The sequence below is a fragment of the Lynx rufus genome, unplaced genomic scaffold (genome assembly GCF_022079265.1).
Source record: "Lynx rufus isolate CCGP_SWC_20201006 ecotype Redwood Valley unplaced genomic scaffold, mLynRuf1.p SCAF_13, whole genome shotgun sequence".
NCBI classification, from domain to species: Eukaryota; Metazoa; Chordata; class Mammalia; order Carnivora; family Felidae; genus Lynx; species Lynx rufus.
Window position 1 is genome coordinate 21,412,964 of NW_025814827.1, and position 25,962 is coordinate 21,438,925.

Genomic DNA, 25,962 nt, shown 5'->3' on the forward strand with positions numbered 1-25,962 from the left:
AGAGAGAAGGAGACAGAGAACTCGAAGCAGGCTCCACACAGAGCCCGAAGCAGAGCTCAAACTCACAAACCATGAGATCATGACCTGAGTGAAATCAAGAGCCAAAATCACACTTAACCCACTGAGCCACCCAGGGGCCCCTCTATGGCTTTTTATTATATATAATCTAGTTAAATAATAATAAAAAAAACCCAACACTATTTAGTCCTGAATCTAGATAGCAAACTACATCATCAACCTCTGCCACAATCTATAGCATCTTTTCCCTTCCACAATTCTGTGGATTCTTCCTTTGATACACCAGTGAAATCTGCTGTCCCACCCCCATTCCTACTGTCACATTCCTTATTCAAGTCTTAACCTTCACTTGCCTCAAGAATTGTACTAGTTTATCTATTTGCCTCCATTTCCCCCTCTTCCAGTACACTTCTACATTTACCACCTCAGTTACCTTTAAGAACACAGACTGTAATATTTCAAACCACTGTTTTAAAATCATCAATTGCTTGTTACACTTCATTAGCATAGAAAAGTATCAATTCATTTAAAGTTATTTTCTTGGCCAGTGACGATTTCATCCCAACTTCTATCTCTACTCTCCAATATTTCCCATGCTCTACCCGCCAAGATTACTTACAATTTCTCAACATTAGTGATATCCCGCATCTTCTGACTATTTTCTCCATCTATTCTCTTTCCTCCTGAATTTCCATTTGATCATAACTTCCCCTTCTTCCTTCAAACCATAGTTCAAATATCACCTCTTGCTAAAGTCCTCTGTTGTACTCAAGGCAGAATTAACACTGACTAATTAGCTATGAAGGACAAGGACAAAGGGTACAATGACTATAAACTGCATCATAGCTCGCTTACTATTAGGAATGGTGCTTTTACTATATAAATTCTATAATTTTACTGATAACATAAGATTTAACTTAGTATAATTTTATTGACATTTGTTTTATAGTTCAAAACTGATAGAAAGTATTTATGTTTTCTTTGATTAATTTTGTTTAGCATTAGAAGACAATTCCTCTCCATTTAGAATCTCTTCACTACCCAATATTATACAATCTTCTAAATATAATATATATTAATTTATATAATATATGTTTATGTATATATACCACATGTATGTATATTATATATTCTCTCCACATGATTTAACATGATATAAACACTTCTAGAAGCCAAGATATAACCTGGTGAAAAAAATCTGCAAAGCTAATAGTTTCTACAACAACTTCTTTGCTCTTACCTACCTAGAGAAAAAAAGGATGAAAAATTCCCAACTATCAGCAAAATATGACAGAAGAAGCAAATCTGTTGTTGGCGTGAAAGAAGAGACATCTCAGATGTCTCCTAATAGATTTTATTGAGGTCTAAGTAACTGCTGGTTAGATTTTATTTCCAGGGGGCACAAAATAATCATATTCCCCCAAATGCTTTTTTTTTCCACTCTGTCCACATATGCAACTACATACTCTCATGTTGGTAAATTTTATATGCTTTACTGTGCTGTATCCCCAGTACCAGACCATTATTCAAAAGGCAGAGCTGTTTTCTTCCAACAAACTTCACAGTTGAAAATTTCTGCCCTTTCTTAAGGCTGGCTAAGAAGTCTATGCAATCTGGAGCCTTCTTTTCCACAATTTAACACAGCTCTTGCTATTTCCTCTGCACAATCCACAACAACAAAATGTAGTGGTTATACCTCAATACAATCCAAAAGATACATATTTGATTTCTCTTCTACTACTTGACTAATTCACCCAGTGGAGTATTGCATAATCTCTAAAACTCAATGTCCTCATCTGTCAAATGGGGATAATAATAAATGTACAATTTAGGGCTTTTTCTAGGGATGTGGTGAAGATTAAATGATATTTTACATGTAAATAATTTGTACAGCCACTGACTCATCATAAACACTCAATAAATGTTTGCTGATGGTAATGAAATTTTAACTGTAAATGAGATATAAAGGAAAATATTATTTAAGTTCCACTGATTTCTAATGTGAACAAAATTATCATAGAAACCGAATGGAAGTTTAAATTTGAATTTGTGCTTTTTAGTCTCCAGGAAAAAAAAAAGTTGTTAATAAGATTAATAGCAATGAACTTGATTGCAGAGGGAAATTTTTATGTACTCACAGGAGTAATCTGGTTTCATAAACTTCAGAAATCACAAGGGGACTCTAACGATTTAAATGCTAATTATAAACAAATTCCAAACTATGAAACAAACAGTATGGAAGAGGTTTTCACTTCCACAACCATTTCCTAAGCTCGTGAGTATTACATGCATTTGAAAGTTAAACATATATAGAAGATGACACATTACATTTTTATATTTCATTATTCATATTTTAAAAATAAAATTGGCCCTCCTCATACCTGTCTGCATCTGTGAGATTTTGCTGTATGCAGATTCAATTCTCTAATGTACAGCTCTACTTCTTAATTTTAAGTGCAGTTACAGCTCAACTTAGTCTATTATTTCTAAAAGGAGGTTTGATGAAATAACTGATCTATTCCAATGTTATGTGAATGTCTCCTGTTTTTAATTTGTAGCAATTAATACAAAGCATAAATGCTTTAAATCTTGAATCCCATGAGACACAGCAATTTAATAACCCAATTTATTATCTGCAAATCTCTTAGTGAAATAAGAAAAACAATTTACTGCTGCCAAATTGGATAATATGGATTCATTCATTAGTCACAACAGATATGATTAGAATCCATTAAATGTGAAGTATTATTTTGATATGCAAAGTTTGTCTTTGAAAAAAAGTATTCTTTGTCACAATGAGTAAGCAATGGTTCTGTTATTGCATGCCATGCACACAACTGAAACTTCATTATCACCTTCATAATTTAAGAGACATTTAGTTTGCTGGGCTCTTTTCACATTATAAAAAAATCCTAATAATTCAGCTTTTGTTAATATGTTTTCCATTTAAGAATACATATGGTATATATACAATGGGATACTACTTACGGTGATCCACAAGAACAAAATCTTGCCATTTGCAACAATGTGGATGGAACCAACAAGTATATTAGGCTAAGTGAAATAAGTCAGAGAAAGACAAATATCATATAATTTCACTCATATGTGGAGTTTAAGAAACAAAACAGATGAACATAGAGTAAGGGAAACAAAAGTAAGATAAAAACATAGAGGGAGGCAAATGAGAAGAGACTTCTAAATACAGAGAACAAACTGAGGATTGCTAGAGGGGTGTTGAGTTGGGGATGGGCTAAATGGGCGACCACCTTAAAGAGGGCGCTTGTTGGGATGAGCACTGGGTATTATATAAAGTGATGAATCACTGGGTTCTACTCCTGAAAGCAATACTACACTGTATATTAACTAACTTGAATTTAAATAAATTGAAAAAAAAAGAATACTTGACATGCATTAGTGCAATTAACTGCCATTATCTTGAAGGAATAGCCAAGAAGAATGAACCTGATTAAGCAAGACTCTACTAGTAAATTATAAAGTAGCCTTACAAGTTAAAGCTGTATTAAAGAGGAACTAAAGCATATCATAGCACTGTGGTTAGGGATCAAAACCAGCTTAAATATTCAGAGTGCAAACTCATCTAATTGAACCTTTCCTTTGGTGATAATTTTTCCTTTGTAAACTCTCCTGCACCAAAACCAAGTAGATAACCAATGTCGTTTAAACCCAATTACCCTTTCATGTTTTTGTTTTCTCTTTATTTACATTTACAACCTAAGGCATTATTTTTCTAAACTCAGGTCTTTATATACATATTTAATTTAAACAGGAAAAATAAAAATCAGAGATGGATCGAGGTTAACGATTAAACTCAAGATTTTGTAAGGCAATGAAAATGTCACCTGGCAGCAGCAGAGGAGGTGAAGATGGTCAGAATCGCCTACAACCTTGGGCTATGGGCACGGGGAAGTAATAAATGGGATTCACCGAGTTCAGATAATTGTTTCTCAAGCGACACCTAAGACTCCAGGTTAGAGACCTGAAGGGGAGCAAGTTCTCATATTCAAGTTGTGGGGCAAGGAGACTGAGGCAGAAGAAAAGAGATGGGAATTCACACTGTAGAGCATCTAGGCAATGCCCTGCCCTGGGCTAACTACCTTATATGCCTTATCTCCTGAATCCTGATATTGGTGCTAGGTCTTAATTTTTCCCTCCCAAATTTTTAAATGTGGATATCAGTCTGAAAGATGTTACAAAACTTTTCTAAGTTCTCATGACTCAGTCTGTCTCACTCAAAAATATTATATCTCTAAACCACTCAAACCACCTTTATCTTTGCATACTTAAAACATAGTCCTTTTTATTTTTACTTATTACTTTTAATGTATTCATCTTATTCAAAACTATTAAGATAGTTTACACAATCACTACATACAATGAGATTTGACTTGAAAGTAGACAAGTTAAAGGAAAAATTAAGTTATAAAATAAAATGAGATTAGACATAGAAATATATGTTCTTTTTCTTTTAGCGTTTACTTCTTTTTGAGAGAGAGAGAGCACACATGGGTGGGGTAGGGGCAGCGAGAGAGGGAGACACAGAATTTGAAAAAGGCTCCAGGCTCTGAGCTGCCAGCATAGAGCCTGATGTGGGGCCTGAACTCACAAACCATGAGATCATGACCTAAGCCAAAGTCAGACATTTAATTGACTGAGCCACCAAAATGTATGTTCTTAGGGGCACCTGGATGGCTCAGTCAGTTGGGTGTCCAACTTTGGGTCAGGTCATGATCTCACGGTTTCTGGGTTTGAGCCATGAATTGGGCTGTAAGCTGGCAGCGTGGAGCCTGCTTGGGATTCTCTCCCTCTCTGCCCCTCCCCCACTTACATGTGTGCACGCTGTCTCTTTCTCAAAATAAATAAACTTGAAAAAATGTATTATTTTTTATTCTATAGAGTTATTAAATGTGGACCTCAGTTCTGACATTTCTGGCACCTAATCAACAAAGAAAAATTGATCATTTTTACCTATCTCAATTGTTCAGGAAGTAAAATTCTTTAAAACCGTGAATTCTGAGGGGGAAAAAAATCATGATTTCTCCTGAGGATGCCACTAAGTACAAACTATTTATTAATTATTTTTCCTCTGATACATAACAGATTGCATACATTATTTATTGGTTTATACACAATTGCAATTGGTACCAAATGGCATATCCTGCACTTTAAACTTTTTGTGAATCATTGAGTCATTATTGTTACAGGTTTATCATGACCAGATCTGGATTAATCATGAAAACATCAGATATGTTTGGGTTGGATTAAAGGATTAATGCCCATCATTTTATTCCTAGCATCTTTTCCTTAAAGTTCATCCTGTTGTGAATCAAAGAGGTGCTTACATTCTGGTTCTGCCATTTACTAGATGTGTGATCTAGAAAGTTACTTATCCTCTGTGGGCTTCAGTGTCATCTGTAATTTGGGGATGATAATAGTACTGATGTCATTAGAATTGAGTTTAGGATTAATTCAAACATTAAACTGTAAAAATGATTAGTATAGTGCCTGGCTCCGGTTAATTCCCTATAGTTCCCTATATGATAGTACTTAAAACATATAGATATCTAGTGGTACCTAAATCATCTGGCAAGCATAATAAACCTTGGAAATCCAAGATGAACCTTTCTTTCCTTTATGATGTGCAGGAAGGGAGAAAGAAAATTGAAATCTTCATGAGAGATCGAAGTAATACAATTCTTAGTAAGCATCTATATAATAGTGCTCTTAGAAAAATTGTATTTAGGGGCACCTGGGTGGCTCAGTCAGATAATCACCTGACTTTCGCTCAGATCATGATCTCACAAGTCATGAGCTCAAGCCCCACATCGGGCTCTGTGCTGACGGTTCAGGGCGTGGAGCCTGCAACTTTCTCTCTCTCTTTCAAAAGTAAATGTTAAAAAAATTAAAAAAGAAAAATATTCTTAATTTTTTTTGATGTTTATTTATTTTGAGAAACTCAAAGAGACAGGGGAGAGAGCATGAGCAGGACAGAGGCAGAGATAGAGGGGGAGGGAGAATCACAAGCATACTCTGTGCTATAAGTGACCCACTGCTCAATCTCACAAACTGTGAGATCATGACCTGAGCTGAAATGAAGAATCTGATGCTTGACCGAGCCCCCCAAGTACCCCGTCTTAGAAAAATATTCTTAATTTTTCCAGGAGATGTCTTATTTTGGAAATTTGCAGAGAAATACCTGATCTGCTTTAAAATTCCAGCTGGCTACAGGGGTGCCTGGGTGGCTCATTGGGTTAAGTATCTGACTTTGACTCTGGTCATGATCTTGAGGTTCAGGAGTTCCAGCCTGCATCAGGCTCTGTGCTGACATCTCAGAACCTGGAGCCTGTTTTGGATTCTGTGTCTCCCTCTGTCTCTGCCCCTCCACCACTCATTCTCTGTCTTTCTCTTTCTATCTCTCCAAAATAAGTGAGACATTAAAAAAAAACACAACAATAACAACAACAACAACAAAAACTTCAACTGGCTGTAATTACCATGGGTAAAAACTATCAAAATTGCTTGTTTCCTTTTGGACCTTTAGTCAGGTACTTTGAGCTCAGACTTTTGGATTTTCTGACTATTCTTCCCACTGTAAACCCTAGTCTGCAGAAATGACTGCTTGCGTTTGTTCATATTCTGACAATTCAAGCCAAAGCATTCGTTTACACTTCAACAGCAATGTAACTGCAACTACACTGGAATACATGTGTTGTTCCATGTCATATCATAACAGGTTATGCTACTTTGCTTATGCAGATCATCGACCTAAGTCAACTACCAATAATTAACAGGTAATTTTTAGAAGCCTAATTTTCATAATGAGAAATGAGACTAATAATGTACACTGGCATATTATACAAAAACCTCAGGAAAGATGAACTCGGGAAAGATGGAGCGATGACCAGTAGAACCATGGACAAGCACCTGCTTCAGAGTTGAAGGCAGTCAGGGGAGTGCAATAGGTGACCACAGATGGGATCTTCACTCAAGAGATCCACCAAGAGCATGGTTCTGCTACTCTCATCATTTCTGCTTTTCTTTCCAGGTATCCCTTCTCTTCTTTTGCTGAAATCTGCCTCCTTCCCTTTCATCAATGTTTATCTCCTGGCTTCTGCTTATACCTCATTTTGATTTATTCTTAATTTTAGATCACTTACGACACATATCACCAAACCTGTAACCTTTTAATATCTATTCTCCTTGTCAATTGTCTCATTCTCTGCATTTCTCAAAGTCAAAATACAAAGAGCAAACCAAGTTTTTCTCATTAGATTATTTCAACAAGGGACAATGAGGGAAAGAATTTAATCCCAGGACTTCTAACATGGCAGGCACGTTGATTAGCCAATTGAAGACCAATGTTTAGTTTTGTACATATCTCTTTCCAATTAAATTTTTGGGGCTCCAACTTTGCATAGTGCCTGATGAATATTGAGTACTCAATATATATTTGTTAAATTTAAATGAGAATGTTAATGGAAAATGATAAAAATAAAAAGAGCAGGAAATAAAAGATGGGAATAAAAATCTTTAAGCTAAAAGAAAAAAATAAGTATTTGCATTATATTCCCTGTCCTTACTCTATTTCAGAGAAGTAAGTATAGCCCTAGTTAATGAAGGCAAGTTCTTCACAGAGGAATTCTAAATAATAAATATTGAAAGAATAACATTATAACACCACAATTTTACAGTCCTACTAGAATAGTTGATTCTGAAATCATCATAAATAATTAAAAGGATTAGAGGAGAGGTCAACAGAGAACTTTGGAATGAAGGGATCAGACTGCCAGTACAGACAAGTCTTAGCATCACCAAAAGGGAAACAACCAGACTTAATGGGATCCTTGATATGATGGGGTATGAAGTACACAGAGTTACCTGTTAGGTATCTTGAAAAAAAAATAAACAGAAGATTAAAGAGCTTTTAGAGCTGATAATGTTCAAAGATGGGGAGTATCAAATATGGAGGAACAAGCTAAATATAACAAAAAAGCAAAAACAATGATCCATAACTTGCAATATTCTAAAGAACAGCTAGCTTCTGTAAAAAATTAGTGGCATGGATAAACAAAAAGTGAATGGAGCTGAGCTGAGCTGAAATAAAAGAGATTTGTGCCACTTAACTACCAAAAGTAGTGTGTGAGCCTCATTGGGATCCTGAAGAAAATAAATCAAATGTAAAAAGGCATTTTTTTGAGAGACAGAGAGTGAGTACATGTGTGTGAGTGGGAGAGGGGCATAGGCAGGAGGTGGGGGATTGGAGAGAGAGAGAGAGAGAGAGAGAGAGAGAGAGAGAGAGATTGGGCTTGATCTCACAACTGTGAGATTATGATATGAGCTGAAATCGAGTCAGTAAACCAACTAAGCCACCTATTCCCCCACCCCCCAAAGGCCTTTTTTTAGGTAATATTGGCATTACTGGTAATATTATTAGTTGTGACAATGACATTATGATATGCAAAAAAAAATAGCCATCATTTTTAGGGATGAATAGTGAAGTATGTAGGGATGAAATGATATAATGTTTGACATTTGCTTAAGATAACTCAGCAAAGAAAAAAAAAACCTCCATGTATATATGAAGAAAATATGACAAAATCTTTGCTATTCCTGAATGTGAGTGATGGTACAAGGCAGCATTGTATAGTCTCTCTACTTTTTAGAATGATAAACACTTTTGTAAGAATTTAAATTTTTTATTGTTTGATTTTTTTACTTGAGTATAGTTGACACACAATGTTACATTAGTTTCAGGTGTACAACATGGTGATTCAACATCTCTACATATTATGCTATGTTCACAAGTGTAGCTACCATCTATCACCATACAACATTATTAAAATATTACTGACTATATTCTCTATGCTATGCCTTTTATTCCTATGACTTATTCATTCTGAAACAGGAAGCTTGTACTTTCCACTCCCTTCATCCATTTTGCCTATTTCCCCCACCCGCCTTTTCTGCAGCAAACATGTCTGTAATGGGTAGGAAAGGGTTAGATGCAGTGTTGCCATAAACTGCACCCATGATACAGTACCATATAATCAAGAGGGAACTCCCAACTGTCATCTTCTCCAAAGGAGCAAAGGGTTTGAAATGCATACCTAGTTCAACTTTTAAGACTCCCACCTGATGGCACTCCTGGGTGGCTTGGTAGGTTAAACCTTACTCTAGATTTTGGCTCAGGTCACGATCTCATGGTTCATGAGTTTGAGCGCCACATCAGGCACTGTGCTGTCAGTGTGGAGCCTGCTTGGGATTCTCTCTCTCTCTGCGCCTCCCCAGCTTGCTCTATCTCTCTCAAAAAAAGTAAATAAATTCTTTAAAAAAATTTTTTTTAAAAAAAGGACTCCTACCTGTGGGATGGGTCCTCAAAACACCTAGCTCTGAAAGCCAATGAGGGCTTATGTCTTCAAGACTCACAGGATTATAGTAAATAAATAAGTAGTTATTAATGGGCTTGTGAGCACTCCCTGTGGATATCCCCTCAAGGTTCAGCCCAGAAAGAAAACACAAAAATGCCCATCTCCCAGTCTTCTCCTGGAAAGGGCTAGACTGCATATTTTATGAGCCTAGGGGTCTAGCTTTAACTTAGCATGCATCTAGGAGTTGGCTGAGATCCTTCCCAGAGTTTGGTGGAGCTGGTGGGCATTTCTCCGATGTTATCCCTCTGGCTGGCTATAACAACAAGACCAAATTACCAGTATTTCTCCAAAATGAGTTTGTATGTACCACTGGTGCCCAAAGTTATGGCTGCCACCAGAGGAATGGGTCCTCAAATCACCTATATCTGATAGCTAACGGGGCTTGCATTAGTGACTATAGCAAACAAAGAAGCAGGACTATAGCAGGACTATAGCAAACAAAGAAGCAGCTTTACAACAGGTGCAGGAACACCCCCTCCCCCAACTCCACGGCTATACACCGGGGCTCAGTGCAGAGGGAATAGGCAAAAATGTCCACTTTCCAGTTTCTCTCTGAAAGGGCTTAATTAAATTTTTTTCCCAGTAGTTGCCTGAGAGTCGAGCTTCTAATTAGCCTTCATTTGCTATCCCCTCCCTTTGGGAAATTGACAAGTCTTGGCAAACTCTCAACTATGGAAACCACAAAGAACAAAGATGGTGGCTTGGACATTCATAAAAATTTGAGAGACAACCTGAAGCTCAGGCTGGGGTGACTAATGAGACCAGTCTGTCAAGACTGGGACTGGTTGCTATTTTATCTAATGTGCAGAAACCAACACAGAAAGTGAAAGAAAATGAAGAAATGGGAATGTTTGAAACACACAAAAAGCAAGAGAAATCACCAGAAAATGATTTTAATAAAATGGCGGCAAGTGATTTACTTAATACAGAGTTCAAAATAATTGTTTAAAGATGCTTACTGAAGTCAGGATATCAATGCATGAACAAAGTGAGAATTTAAACAAAGAGGAAAAAAAAAAACCAAGAGAGAGTTTAAAAGCAGGAAGAAAGAAACAGCTTGTTATACAGGGAGGATACCCCTAAGACTATCAATGGATTTTCAGAGGAAACTTTGAATCCCAGAAGGGAGGAAGATGATATATCCAAAATGCTGAAAGGAAAAAAAAATACAGCAGCCAAACAAGAATACTCTACTTGGCAATGTTGTCCTTCAGAACTGAATGAGTTTTCCAGATAAACAAAAGCTGAAGTTCATCATCACTAAACTGATATATGGATCAATAAACCAATGCAATAGGAGTACAGAATTAGACTCTCACAAGTATATTTAATTGATCTTGGACAAAGTTGCCAAATTAATTCAATGGAGAAAGGATAAATTCTACAACATTTGGAGTTGGAAAGATAAGCATACAAAACAAAATCCCAAAGAATCTTGAACTCTATATCATACCATATACGAAAAATAACCTGAAATGAATTATAGACCTGAATGTAAGACATCTAGAAGAAAACTGTGGTATTACAGCTTGACCTGTGGGTGTTGTAAGATGTTTTAAATAGGACACAAAAATCTCAAATGATAAATCTATAAACTGGAATATCCCATCAAAATTTTTCAAAATTTCTTCAAAAGATACTAGTAAGAAAATGGAAAGAAAGTCACCAACTAGGAAAAAATATTGCAACATTTATACCTGACAGTAGACCCTTATTTACTCCGTGTAAAGACCCACTATAACTCAATAATAAAAGGATAAACATCCCAATTTGGAAAGGGCAAAAATATTTTGAACATCTTCAAAAATCTTTGATCTTCATCAAAAATACATAGACTGCAATTAAGCACATTAAATGATGGTCAGCACAGTATTTAGGAAAGTGTAAATTAAAACCACGATGAGACACTACTATACACCTATCTGAATGGCTAAAATATAAATTCTAACCATATTAAGTTTTGGCAATGTACAACCACTTGGGCAAGTAGTTTGGCAACTTTAAGAAATACTAAACATATACCTACCACATGACCTAAAATAAAGATAAGATGATGTCTCTGTAGAGACTTGTAAACAAATATTCATAGCAACCTATTCTGGAAAAAAATCTCAAATTGCGACCCTAACCCTAATCTTAAAAAATGAATGGATGGGTGAGCATTTTGAGGTACATCAATATAGTTGAAAATTACTCATAAATAAAAGGAGACAAAGTATTGCTACTTTGTCACAAACGTCACATGGAAACTTATTAGGGTGATAGATATCTTCATTATCTTGATTGTGGTGAGGGTGTTTTGGCTAGACATATATGTCAAAACTTATCAAACTGTATACTTCAAACATGTGCAGTTTTACTGTATTCAGTTATACTTCAAAAATATGTTAATAAGGGAGCAAGAGAACCACACCAGAAGATCTGAAAATATTTTGCTTAATGGTTTCCTGTTTCAATAAAGTAGTGAAATTTCTATAAGCATTCAGAAAGCCACTTCATAAATTAAAAAAAAAAATTAATGTTTATTTCTTTTTGAGACAGAGAGAAACAGAGAATAAACAGGGGAGGGGCAGAGACAGAGAGAGGCACAGAATCTGAAACAGGCTCCAGGCTCTGATCTGTCAGCACAGAGCCCGATGTGGGGCTGGAACTCACAGACCGCGAGATCATGACCTGACACGAAGTCGGACACTTAACTGACTGAGCCACCCAGGCACCCCTATAAAAATTTAAAATGTGAATAAATATGGGGTGCCTGGGTGGCTCAGGGTGCCTGGGTGGTTGTTGTTCATGGGTTCGAGCCCCATATCAGGCTCAGGGCTGACAGTTCAGAGCCTGTAGCCTGCTACAGATTCTGTATCTCCCTCTCTCTGTCCCTCTTCTGCTCATGTTCTCTCTCTCTCTCAAAAATAAAAACATTAAAAAAATAAAAAAATAAATTAAAAATGTGAATAAATATTGCTCAAATACTCCAGTGCATCAATTAATAATAAAGTAGGAACAGAGAGAACATATGCCAACTACATATACAGGCTTGCTTTAATTTCTTCATTCATTCAACCAATATACATGCCTGGAATTATATTAGTATACAAAATACAACCCTATTCTCAAGTTTCATCCTATAATTATTATAAATTGTCATAAAATTTGAATGAGCCAAAGCTTACAATGATTTTTTTCAAAGTCATAACAATGCTTCATTCTATAAATTTGTATCAATAACCTTAGATTACAATGAATGACAAAAAATATCCCTATATTTTTATATCATGTATTCACTTACCTTTGCCTTCAAAATAAAACTGAAACTTGTTTTAGCCTGAAACATCTGTCTCAGATTTGACTGTGCCTTCAAACTTTAGTGTCTATAGAGCACATGAGGGTATATTATTTATATTACAGACTTGTGTGCCAACTTCAGATTTTGAATCCATAGATTTGAGATAAGGCTCAGAATCTGCATACCTGACTAGCAGACCACATGATCCTGACCCAGGTGGTCTGGACTCATCACTTTCTGAAACAATGCTAGCCTTAACCAACAAAGGAGATAATTAGTGAAGCCTAAATGTGATGACACCCTGTGCAAATCAAGAAACAGGTGTGAATGAAAATCTCACCAAATTATACAAACTCATTGGCCACCAAGACCACATCTCACTCATTAGAAGTTCACTTAAAACGTTAAACAAGAAGCAAAATGGAATGATCCTTAGTAAACAAAAAATCTTTAAAACGTCCTCAAAATCTGAACAATTACAACCATAAAACATCGATTACTAATATAGGAAGGCATTCAGGTTTTTTAGGATTAGGGTCTCATAGGAGAAAAAAAAAAACTGATTCCAAACCCCTACATTAAAAACATAAAGGAAAAGAAAGACATTCCTTTCCTTGTATCATTACTCCTTTTTATACTGAGTAGACTGTTTAGTTCATAATTTAAAATTTATTTGTGCCATAACTAAATGTATTTCCTCCATTACTTCTAATACAGTTTCAAAAAGTCAAATAAAAATTTGTAATATGTTTCTTAGTACATGATTAAAAATAATTCTGGAAAATTTTAATTAATTCTATGATTTTATGATGCATCTTTTACTAGTCATGTCTGGATATCTGATATTTGGTGAATGTAAAGAATTTCTTTGATTAAAAATAGAATCTTTCATATAACTTTTCATTAGCATTTCTCAGATGTTTCTCTTTATTCAATACTCATTTACCAAATGGCATATCCCAACTAAAGGGCATAAAACAAGTATTGATCTCCCTACCTTTAGGAAATAGATCTCCCTCTGTCTTAAAAAAGGCCCAAAGATGGGAATGCAAACTGGTGCAGCTGCTCTGAAAAACAGTGTGGAGGTTCCTCAAAAAATTAAAAATAGATCTACCCTATGACCCAGCAGTAGCACTGCTAGGAATTTACCCAAGGGATATAGGAGTGCTGATGCATAGGGGCACTTGTACCCCAATGTTTATAGCAGCACTCTCAACAATAGCCAAATTATGGAAAGAGCCTAAATGTCCATCAACTGATGAATGGATAAAGAAATTGTGGTTTATATACACAATGGAATACTACATGGCAATGAGAAAGAATGAAATATGGCCTTTTGTAGCAACGTGGATGGAACTGGACAGTGTTATGCTAAGTGAAATAAGTCATACAGAGAAAGACAGATACCATATGCTTTCACTCTTATGTGGATCCTGAGAAACTTAACAGAAGACCATGGAGGAGGGGAAGGAAAAAAAAAAGTTAGAAAGGGAGAGAGCCAAACCATAAGAGACTTTTAAAAATGGAAAATAAACTAAGGGTTGATGGGGGGGGGTGGGTGGGTGGGGTGGGGGCGTGGGAGGGTGGGGAGGGTGGGTGATGGGCATTGAGGAGGACTCCTGTTGGGATGAGCACTGGGTGTTGTATGGAAACCAATTTGACAATAAATTTCATATTTAAAAAAAAAAGTCCAAAGAATAAAGGAGAAAACATATCTGTTCCATAAAGCCCCCAGGATGAGCAGAGGGTATGTCATATATTAAAAGACAAGATCTAGTCTTGAGCTATCAGAAGAAAATAAAACAGAGTCTCTATAGATTTTGAGCAGCAAACACTGTGGTCTTCAGGTAGAATATAATAGGGAACGGGGGAAGGAAGTATAAAGACAAACCTAATGATGCTATAATGGTTGCATATCAAAGAGGACCAATTTCTTCACAATTAGGAGGAATGTGGGACAGATGAAAATCAGTGGTTAAGAAGCAAGGAAAAGATGAAAATTGGGATGAATTTATTTCTTCTGTAATTGAAATTTCAATTGGATTCGACATATGCTTTTTGACCCTGTCTTGACCATTATAGAGAAACAATAAATCCAGTTCTCTATAGTAAGTCTGACTCTACTTCATGTTCTACTTCATGATTTGTCTATTTCTGCTACTCCTGCTACCCATAGCATTTCAGGTATTACCAAAATGTCAGTATACACTCTCCATTAATCATATTGCAAGTGCCTTGTTGGTAGACTTAGCCGTTACTTTGCTTTTTCTGTATAGCCCTCAATATGTGGGCATAAAATAAATCCTAAATGTGCAACATTAAAGTTGGACAGCATCTTGGATATTATCTAGTAGTACATCCTTATTTCACATATGAGCAAACTGAGACTCAGGGAAATTAGATAATTTGCCCAAGGTCTCCTAGCAAGTGACATTTTGAAGAGTTGATAATTTTAGACTCCTCTAGAATCTGCTATTCTAGAATAGTCATGAGTTTTAATTCATCCGCCTTGTCTGTCTGGTCATAATTTACAAATTCTATGTATAGAGGCATAGGCTTGCATTGTTATTTGAGAAAATGGACTTACTCTACTAAATATTGCATTGGGGCACCTGGGTCAGTCAGTTAAGATTCTGACTCCAGATCTCAGCTCAGGTCATGATCTCATGGTTTCTGAGACTGAGGACTACATGGGGTTCTGCGCTGCCAAGCACAGAGCCTACTTAGGATTCTCTCTCTCACTCTCTCTTCTCCTCCTCCACTAGGGTGAGCATTCTCAGTCTCCCAAAATAAATAAATAAACTTTAAAAAAACAGCATTAAATATTGCATTAAATCCATGTTATCTAACTATTTTGAAAGCAAGCTTTCTTTTGAAAAATTTTTATTATTACAAGTCACAATGAAATATAATTAATAATTTTGACATTCTTTTTAGTTTTGGGGGAAGTGCAGTGAGATAGTTTTGTGGTTTTTTTTTTCTTTTTTGAGATAATGAGATAGTCATGAAAGGAATCAAAGGAAAGAAGAAACTTTTCTACATCAAATAAAAATAAATTCTGGGAAATATTTGTCTCTCTATCCAAAGAATCTCATTCTAACGGTCTTGAACTAAAAATTTAAAATATCTCTGAATTGATATTTACTAATAAAAATAAAAAATGCTGCTTTATATAGCTTAATTTTAGAAAATTTAATTTTGGAAAACAAACTTTTCCATTGAGAGTATAAACCATGCTTCAAATATTTTATGTTTTCGTAACATTAGTGGAATAAAATCCATTCATTTCCAAGACAGCATACTTACTGATTCAGGACAGGTGTGTAGGCAGTTTTATCCTCATCAATAATAGTGACCATCAGTGTAATAAGCTGGGGCCAAAAATCCAAATTCTTGGTGGTTGGTCCCTGATCTTCCCGAGGAATGTCCTGTTTCTTACTCTGCTCACAAGGTCATGCAACATTAAAAAAAAAAAAAAAAAAAAAAAGGTTAAATGGTATGACTTTAGTTTATCAGTGTCAAATGGACAGATCAGAGAAAAGTGGTTACAGAAAAATTCTTAGGTCATGTGAACCAAAGCTTTTAAAGTCAGGTTTCCTTTCTTCATTGAATGACATCCCATTGGATAAAATCACAACGGCGAGCGTAGGCTTGTATTTCTAAGTTCTTTGGCTCTAGACTGGAAGTTGCTCTTTCTCAATTGTAACTCATATTCTTAGGAATTATTATTATAGAAATTATCCCTTTAATGTGGCTTCTTCCAAGGAGGGAGGTTGTTTTCCGTGTGTACAAAGGTGTGGGGGGGTGTGTGCATGTGCATATGTGTGAAATTTATCCTGCCTAAATATTTTGTTCACAGTTAACATTGGTGGTAAGTGGGCAGAACTCAAGCCAGTACCGTTAAATTCTACAGTATATAAATGTTCCATGAATGGTCTGGAACACTCTTATTCCACCCACAAATGCATTTAGTTAAATGAAAAGTATGTAAGTCTATCTTTCGTGTATGTGTGTGTTTAAATCATATTTGAATCCTTGATTTATCGTGCTTCATGAATTCTCAAGCTCTAGAGAGTGTTGTCCAGGATGATCTAAATTTACACTGAGATGAACAAAGTACAATAACAATCTTGAATGTTTCACATATCAACTTCATACTCAACACATAAAATTCTTTTGTTTGGTGGGTATTCTTTGAGCACTTCTTCTACATTTACTTTAAATAATTAGGCAAAAAAGACAAAGACACAGACCATAGAGATCATAGGAAGCATAGGGCTTCCCTAATTATTTTTATCAAATGATTTGTAAGCTTATAGGTCCAGGATATCTGAAAACTTCAATTTGTGGCTCAGGAAATTCATGGGTTCTCTGGTATAAAAGGTATATCAGATTTTATTTGGCCCAAACTACTGCCATTTCCAACATCTCATCCAAAGATCAGCCACCCTCTGCCAAATGGTTGTATGCATACTTTCTAATGCTGCCCAAGACTTGCAACCAGATCTGAACGAGTCATCACCACGTTATTGTTCTCCCTGAAGTTAAAATACAGCCCTATATTGAATCCACTTACTATTAGAGACCTCTGTACACAGACTATAATGTACCTTTAGGGACATATATTTTCCTAAGGTACTTCCAAGTGCTGCTGATTTACCTTTATGCTCAAAATGCAACAGATATTAAATGTTGGAGTGCTCAATTAGTCCAAAATTAGTGGCTGGCACAAATTACTTCAAATTTCCAAAATAAACTATAAGTACTCTCCAAAGGTTCTTAAGAACCTTGTATATCTGGTCCCTAATAACCACTTGAAACTTCTTGGCAGCCTTCCTCTTTCAATCCCGGAGGTACATCAAAGTACATCAGAAGATCTTCAAGAAGAAAATTAGTCAGAAATACAGGCTTAAAAATATCCAGCTTTGTACTTTCAAGTTCCATTTTCTGTTTAAATTCATCTTTATTTTGTGAACAAGATTTTATTAATGTCACAATAATGTGATTATTTACTTATTACATTAAGCTCAATAGATTTCTTCCTCTATGATGTATTTAGAAGTTGGGAGAACCTGGTAGATATTTATAAAGGTTTTAAATGAAATTAGTTCTGATGGCCACAGCATTTGTTTGTCAAATGTATTTTAACTTGATTAATACTGTAATTAATCATCATGATGCATATTTAGCCCAACTATATGTCTCATTTTTTTCAAGTAATATGATTAAATGAAATGACTATAGATGACCTGTCCAACATTTGTCATTCTGCAAAGAATAATATGGAAAGAAGGAAAAAATAACATAGTTGAATAGGCATTAATTCCAAAGTTCCTTAGCTGTCACACATTATACTCTCATCACTTTTTATTATGACATCAGAAGATTATAGATGGTACCATTTTTCATCAAATTCTTTATGTTGAACCAGAATAAACCAAACTGGATGTTGAACCATTAAGTTTTTACAAATCACACGACATTATAAGAAACCAAGCTTTCCCTAATTTAATAATGCACTTTAAAAGACTGCATGTTTGAAAGGATGGGGCAGAATCATGTATACTGGAATATTTACCAGATTTCTTAAGAATTATTTTTTTCTAAGAAGCATATTATTAATATCTTAGAAATCTATTACATTTGAGCTTATGATCAGAAAAATTAAGGTAATGTAGTGGAAATTCAGGAATCTGGTAATAAGTACGCTAATATTTACTGAAACCCTTACAAATTAATATTTCTCATAATAAAATATATTTTATAATATTTATACTATGTAAGATAATATATAATGATAAACTCATTAACGACAATGAACAAATGAGAATATAATCAGTTTATAAAAATATAACTGAACAGATCAATTTTAATTATGATAATTAGAATTACAGTGACTAAGTACTATTTTCTTAATAGATTATTGAGGAAAGAGACTTGAAAGACTGTGAGAGTATAATGGGAGAGAATTTGTGAAAATGGAAAGTAGCCAGCATGTGGGGTCACCGTTTCCAATGGTCACTTTTTTAAGTCTGCTTATTTGACAGACAAAGAGTGAGCAGGGGACAGGCACAGAGAAAGGGAGAGAGAGAATCCCAATCAGGCTCCATATCTTCAGTGAAGAGCCCAGCACAGAGCTCAAACCTATGAACCATGACCTAAGCAGAAGTCAGACACTTAATAGACTGAGCTACCCATGTGCCCCTCCAATGGTCACTTTTATAAAGAATATTTCAATACAGAAAAGCTTTAATAGACAAGCTGATAAGATATACACTATATTTTTATAGTATCAAATGAGAAAATATGAAAATATTTCATGAAGAGATCAACATAGAGATAACCATTACATGCAAAAAAGAAAGTGTTGAAATAACAGATGCCATCTTCATATTAATGTGGAACTTGCACAACACTTCTAAGCTTGTTATAAAATATGGCTGTGGCATTCCATGTATTTGTTTAATAAGCATAAAATTTTGAAATATTTCCTCTAAGGAGTTGGCTAGACAAAAGTTGGGGGAAGAAATTTAGTAAAGTAAGGGGATATTTAAATGCAAAACTACACAACAGATACATAATTAGGCAATTATTAGTAATCTGAGGCTACAAGCTTCTGACAAAGGGTGTTTCTCTAACATTCATTCTATTGGAAGTTAGTATTAGTTATACACACACATAAACACAGTCCATGCTCAAACAAATTGAGAAAATACTTGCTTAAAACAAAGTTAAACAGATTATTTCTAGATATCCTGGAGTAACATGCTAATGTGCATTGTGATTCTCTAAGATGGTGGTACTCAAACTTTAGTGTTTTATCAGCATTGTTAGGAAGGCTTGCTAATACACAGACTGTTGGTCCCTTTCCCAGAGTTGCTGATTCACCAAGTGTAGGGTGAGACCTGAGGATGTGCATACATAATGAAGTTTCTAGTAATGCTGGTGCTCCTAGTTCAGAGACTAGATTGAAAACCGCTACGCTGAGGGCTAACAATGGAACATGAGTTTCTCAAATATATTTGCAATTTACAAAGCTCTCTATTCCCCTTGTACTCCCAATATCCCATCTTGTAAAACTTTCCACAGAATAAATCTTCCTCCGAACATACTTTGGGAAACAAAAGTCTACAGAGATATGGGTTAAATCTTTTAGGATCTTGTGTGTCACATCAAGGAATTAACATTTAAACCATATTAGATGAGGACCATTAGAAGATTTCAAACTTGAGTCTACTTACTTAACTACATTTATGTTTAAATGATTTGGCAGTCGCAGGAAGTTTAAGAGAAGTTAAACTTATGAAATAGGTACTAAGGAAAATTGTAGATTTATGAAACTACTTATGAAATGATTAATAAGTTGATAGAATTCATTGCCTAAGTGGTGAGAAAGAAGAGAGAGAGGGAAAAATCAAGTGGAACTATCCAGAAAGTAATTATGTAGATCAGTCTGGAATTTAAAGCAATATTCTGGACTGCTGATGTAGCTAGAAGAATTCCAGGATATATGTGGTAGCTGAAATTATGGAGTAAATAAGATTCCTCAAAGAGAGGAAGAATATTTGGCAAGAAGGAAGACACTGGGGAAAATAAATCAAAAAAAGGAAAATAATACAATTTTATGAAAGATAGACCTAGATGGGGTAGTGAGGCCCCTGTTGAAATGGGAGAGAATGGAATTCAGTGTATGTGGGGACAAATGGCGTCAAACGAATGAAGAACATGGCTTCTTCCAAGTCAGGCCATAGAGTCTTGCAGATAAGTGAGAAAGAATAGCTAGGAATTTCTACCCTGAGGGAAGAGGAGGAGTAAGTAATAAAGACTTGGGGGCAGCTGTGTGGCTCAGTGGGATAAGGACTCCAACCTCGGCTCAAGTCATGATCTAAGGATGAGTTTGAGCCCCGTGTTGGGCTCTGCACTGACAGTGCAGACCCTGCTTGGGATTCTCTCTCTAGCCCTCCCCTACTTGCTCTCTTTCTCTCTCTCTAAATAAATAAATAAATAAATAAATAAATAAATAAATAAAACTTAGGGAAAAAAAGGAAATCAAGGAAATGGTGTTGGATGTGTTACTGAGGCACAGTAAAAGCAGGAATAGAGATTTAAATATCTGGTCAGAGTGCTAGAAGTGCTGGAACAAACATTGATTTTGGTCCAGAGGAAGGTGAAACAGAAACAGAAAGCCCTAAGTAAATGCAAATATTTTGTCTCACTTCTCAGCTTTTGCCAAGAGCTCATAGACCACCACTGTACCTCTTTCCTTTGTTCTTTAATTACATTGTACTACTGAAAAGGCTACAGACAACTATTGTAATTTCTGCATTCTAGAGATGAGAAAACTAAGGCTGACATGGTTTAAAGTGGTCCATCCAAGGGGCACCTGGGTGGCTCAGTCAGTTAAGTGTCCAACTTCAGCTCAGGTCATGATCTCACAGTTCATGAGTTTGAGCCCCGTGTCAGGCTCTGTGCTGGCAGTTCGGAGCCTGGAGCCTGCTTCGGATTCTGTGTCTCCCTCTCTCTCTGCCCCTCCCTGGCTCGTCCTCTGTCTCTCTCAAAAATAAACATTAAAAAAATTAAAAGTGGCCCATTTGAGGTCATGTAAGGTCCTAAAAATCAGAACACCCAAACATTATAAACTTCATGTTCTCCAGGGAGCCTACTTTGCTCTGACCCCTTTCTCAATGAGTTAAAAATTATTCCAGTTAAAAAGAAGATAGAGTTGGATTTTGTTTGCTAAGTCATAAAGAAGCAAATTAAGTTACTGATTAATAGAGCTTATGACAGGGTTTATAATTTAAAAAGTTTGAGAGCCAATGCTAAATGGAAACATTAGTAATTTTAATTGATGATCTAAGTCTCTATATCTATATAAAGGGGCATCCTTTTAAAGATGGTATCAATACTTCCCATTATTATTTTTCTTTTTTGCCTCTGGCAAAGTTCAGTTCATCACTTACTTCAACCATTTCCAAGTTTATCATCTTTGATCTACCGACTTTAAAAGTATTTTCTGCTAGTACTCTTAAATGTCACTATCAGAGATGCCTTCTTCTCTCACCAAATTTTACTGATATATATTAAGTAACTTAAACTCTGGAAATGAATTGGAGAGATTTTGGAAAATTGGGATGAATGAGATGGATTTTGATCATACATTTAATGAATAGCCTTTAGTATTCTGGCCATACCATGGATCAGAAAACTAATCTTTCAGTGCAAATAAAGTTGTGCTACCTTTGCCTTTCTGGGACAGCTGGGGCAGAGCATATATTCTGATTCCATGAACTGTTGTGTAATTGGCTTTTTAAATCCAGGGCCATGTAAACTGCAACACTGAGAATCTATAAGAAACACACTAAGGAGTGAAATATGAAACTATATTCAAAGAAGCTACTGACCAATGTTTTCTAAGTCTGTCCATACATCATGTACATCAGAATCATCTGGGTTACTTATAAGAAATACATATGACTTTAGAGCCTCTGGTGCAGAGCTATAAAATCAGAGTAAATGGAGGTATAGCCTGGGAATCTGGACTTAAACATACAGATATATTCTTCTGAAATCCTCATATTCATAGGAAGAGTCAGGACCCAAGTACTGACTTGTAATTGAGTCAGGTAAAAATAGGCCTTATTTGCTTAGGAAGAAGAGTGATAGAATTCCTTTTAGGTATCAATATCAGTTAGGGATTTGCTAGATTTTACATTTTGTCATGATAACAAAAGACTTCTGTTTTACCTTTACATCTGAGAAATTTTCAACTACATATAGTTCCCTAATTTTAAGAGGAGATGGAATATCTTTCTGGATGTTTATGTGGTCCCTCTTCCAAGTGTTGATAAACTCCTCTGTTAGATCCATTTCTAAAACATTACTTTCTAAATTAACAGTCATTAGGAAATTACTGATCTACGGAAATAACTAAATATATGTTGCTGAGAGCAAAAATCGAGCAACTAGTGGTCTTAAATAAGATTAATTACTGAAAATTAACACTATGCTAATCTAGCTAGAAAGAAAAAAATGCATATATTAGAATAATTCATCTTTACTGCAGCAAAATATTTGAATAATCTTTACTAGGTCCTTTCAATTTCAACAAGTCCAAAATATCTTGACCTTTAAATTGCCAAAACTGCATATCAAAATGTTTGGACATTCTCAATGGCTTTTAACAGCACTAAATGGCTCCTTGAATTTGAACAGATTATACACAGTTAAGTGATCCATAAATACATAACTATAAAGTATCATAGCTCTAAATGTAGATTTAAATATACAAATTACTTAACAGCATGGTGTAATAGAAAAAAACATTGAACATAGAATCAGAAACTTATATTTTGCTCTTAAGTTGATATTAACTTGTACAATTTGGAAAAGGATTTAATTTTTTCAACTTCACATTTCAAATATTGAAATGGGATCACACATACCCAATTCTGTTTCTGATCCTTCTAGCAAGTCTATAGGCAGAATATATTCAATAAGAGGATGTTTATTATTGTAACAGGTGAATACTTGCCTTTAATTAAATTCATAGCATATGGTATATGGTTTACCCAACTGATAACACTCTTATTAGAATCCCTAGAGAGATACATAAGAAACTTTCTTGAATATGAAACTATTTTAGTGGGTAAACTAATAGTTTTTCCCTCTTCTCTTTATATAAATTAAACTTACATCAAAAAGGAAAAATGCATCCGGTCACATTTGGCTGGCACTTATTTTCCATTGAAGATACTACACCTATAAAAGAACTAGTAGTGCTTAGACAAAACTCAAGAGAACCAAGATAGCTGACTTCAAATACATGATGGGCTGTGGTATAGGAAGAGATTAAAAGATCAATTAGATTTGTCTTGTGTGATTAAGAAAAACCTAGTTCTTGCGAGTAAAATTTTCAATACAGAAGATTTTATTACAGCATAAGGAAAACTTTCTAAATATAATATCTCTCCAAATGTCATAAATCCCTGGAAATTAAGAGGCATGTACAAAAATCCCTTGTCTACATTGTACCTAAAAATTAACCACATGCCAAGTGTCTTTTTAATATACTTTGATTATATGCCTATAACTATAATTACAGAGAAAACATAACCCATAAGCTTTAAGCATTTGATATGATATTGATTAAAAATATATGGTTATTGTTTTTAAGAGCTCTACTGAGGTATAATTAATATACAAAAACTTCAGATATTTAATATATACAGTTTGATAAGTTTGGACATATGCATACCTCCATGATACCACCACTAACAAGGTAATAAACCTATCCATCATTCCCCAAAGTTTCCTTATGTCCCTTTGCTTTCTTCCCCTACCCCACATGTGATAAGGCATTTAATATGAGATCTAACCTCTTAATGATTTTTAAATGCAAATTATATTGTTAACCATAGACACTATGTTTTGTACAGCAGATCTCTAGATCTTAATTCATTTGTGTAACTGTAACTTCATACCCACTGAACATATGGGTATTGTTTTAAATGACTGGAATACATTGTGGCAGAAATTGGATAGCGGTTCCCTAAATCAGTTTCCCCTTTTCCTTGAGTACAGAGTTACATTACAGTGGAGGATTAAAGAGGACTTTAAATTATTTGACATTTTTTCCATTAAAAGGTATGTCTATATTTCCTTCCCTTGAATATGGGTGACTTTTACCAATAGAATATGACAGAAGTGACCTGTTTTCAGGATGGTTTTAAGAAGCTGGCAATTCCCAATTCCTGTCTTTTGGACCACCTGCTCCTGAAATCCAGTCAGTGAACTGTGAAAATGCTAAAGTACTCTTTGGAGAGGTCCACATGGAGAAGAACCAACCGGCAGATGTGGTATAGTTCCCAGCTGACAGCCAGCACCAACTTGCTAGCCATATGAGTAAGCATGTGAGAAGTAGACCTTCCATCTCCACATAGAGCAGAAATGAGACTTTACCACCCAGCCCTGCTCAAATTGCTTATTTGTGACTGAAGTAAGCTATTGTTATTGTCTTAAACCATTAAGTTTTGGGGAGGTTTGGTACTCAAGATAGATAACTGGAACAGAATTTGATACTCGAAGTGGGTCATTAATGTAACACAAACTTAAAACATGAGGCAGTGATCTGGGACTAAGTGGTGGTAGGCAGAAGCTAGAAGAATTTCAAGAAGGTTATTAACGAAATCAGAGGACTTGCCTATGAGAACTTGAAGGTCAGTGAGGAAATTGTTTAGGCCAGCTAGAAGGTGACTCCTATTATTTAGTGGGGAAAATTTTCAACATTGTTACCTACAATAAATGCAGGAAGTAGAAAATATAATGTGAGCTGGTGGATTTAGTAGAATGAACATGCCAAGTGGTTTCTTACAACCATGTAGAGTAAGATAATAGCTGGAAAAAAGAAGGGAGCTAAAAACCAAATACATCATTTTCCAAGCAGAATTTATAGGAAATATAAAGAAACCAGGATTTCTTGGGTTCAAAAATAAAACTTTTTCATCCTTAACCCCTCCAGAACGCAAGGCTTTCAATGTGAGAGATAGCTTCAGGGAACATATCAAATCCAGGATGCTTTACTGGTATGACTCTAAGATCATGAAAAATATCTAGGTCCAAAGCAAGTTTTCTGAGAGCTTTATGAATATTTAAGGTATACCTAGTAGAGTTTCTAAGAATCTTAAGGAAGTTGTGCCTTATAGTTCATTTCCACTAGACAGAAAGACTTCTATGAATCTTAAGTTCATTGTCCTATAGCCCATAATTTTCCATCCAAGATAGAGAAGGTCTGTCTCAGAAAGAAACATGAGTGCTATTTTTGTCTAATGGAATGCTTACAGATATTTGAAATAAATTGTATCAGTCTGGACAGAAAGGAATTAAGTTAGTATAAAATGAAAAGAGGATTTTGAATCTCTAAACTTCTATGGGCAAGAAGTAGACTAGAAGGCTACTCAGTTGCAACAATGAAGAAGGATAAATGACGTAGGGTCAAGGCTAAAAGCCCAGAAAATGGAGCCAAGAGTCAAAGAGAATAATTTCCAGACAGCAGGACTAAGCTCCAAGTAAGAACTGACAACGTGTTCCTAGCTACATTTCAGAATTTCTATGGACAAGTGACTGTCATGTGCCTATTTTTGAACAGAAATATCTGTTTCTGTTATACTATTTCCATGTCACCACTGTATATCGGGCATGTGGGGGGGGGGCAGACAA

General features: G+C 35.3%; 1 protein-coding gene across 2 annotated transcripts in view; it reads right to left on the reverse strand.

Moving 5' to 3' along the window:
- Nucleotides 1-25,962, reverse strand: part of UNC13C (unc-13 homolog C) — a 585,929-nt gene that overhangs the window by 205,078 nt on the left and 354,889 nt on the right. For both annotated transcript variants that reach the window (XM_047074451.1, XM_047074449.1), the window contains one exon: nucleotides 16,054-16,187. In XM_047074451.1, coding sequence (XP_046930407.1) covers nucleotides 16,054-16,187 — 134 coding nt within the window. The remainder of the gene's footprint in view (nucleotides 1-16,053; nucleotides 16,188-25,962) is intronic.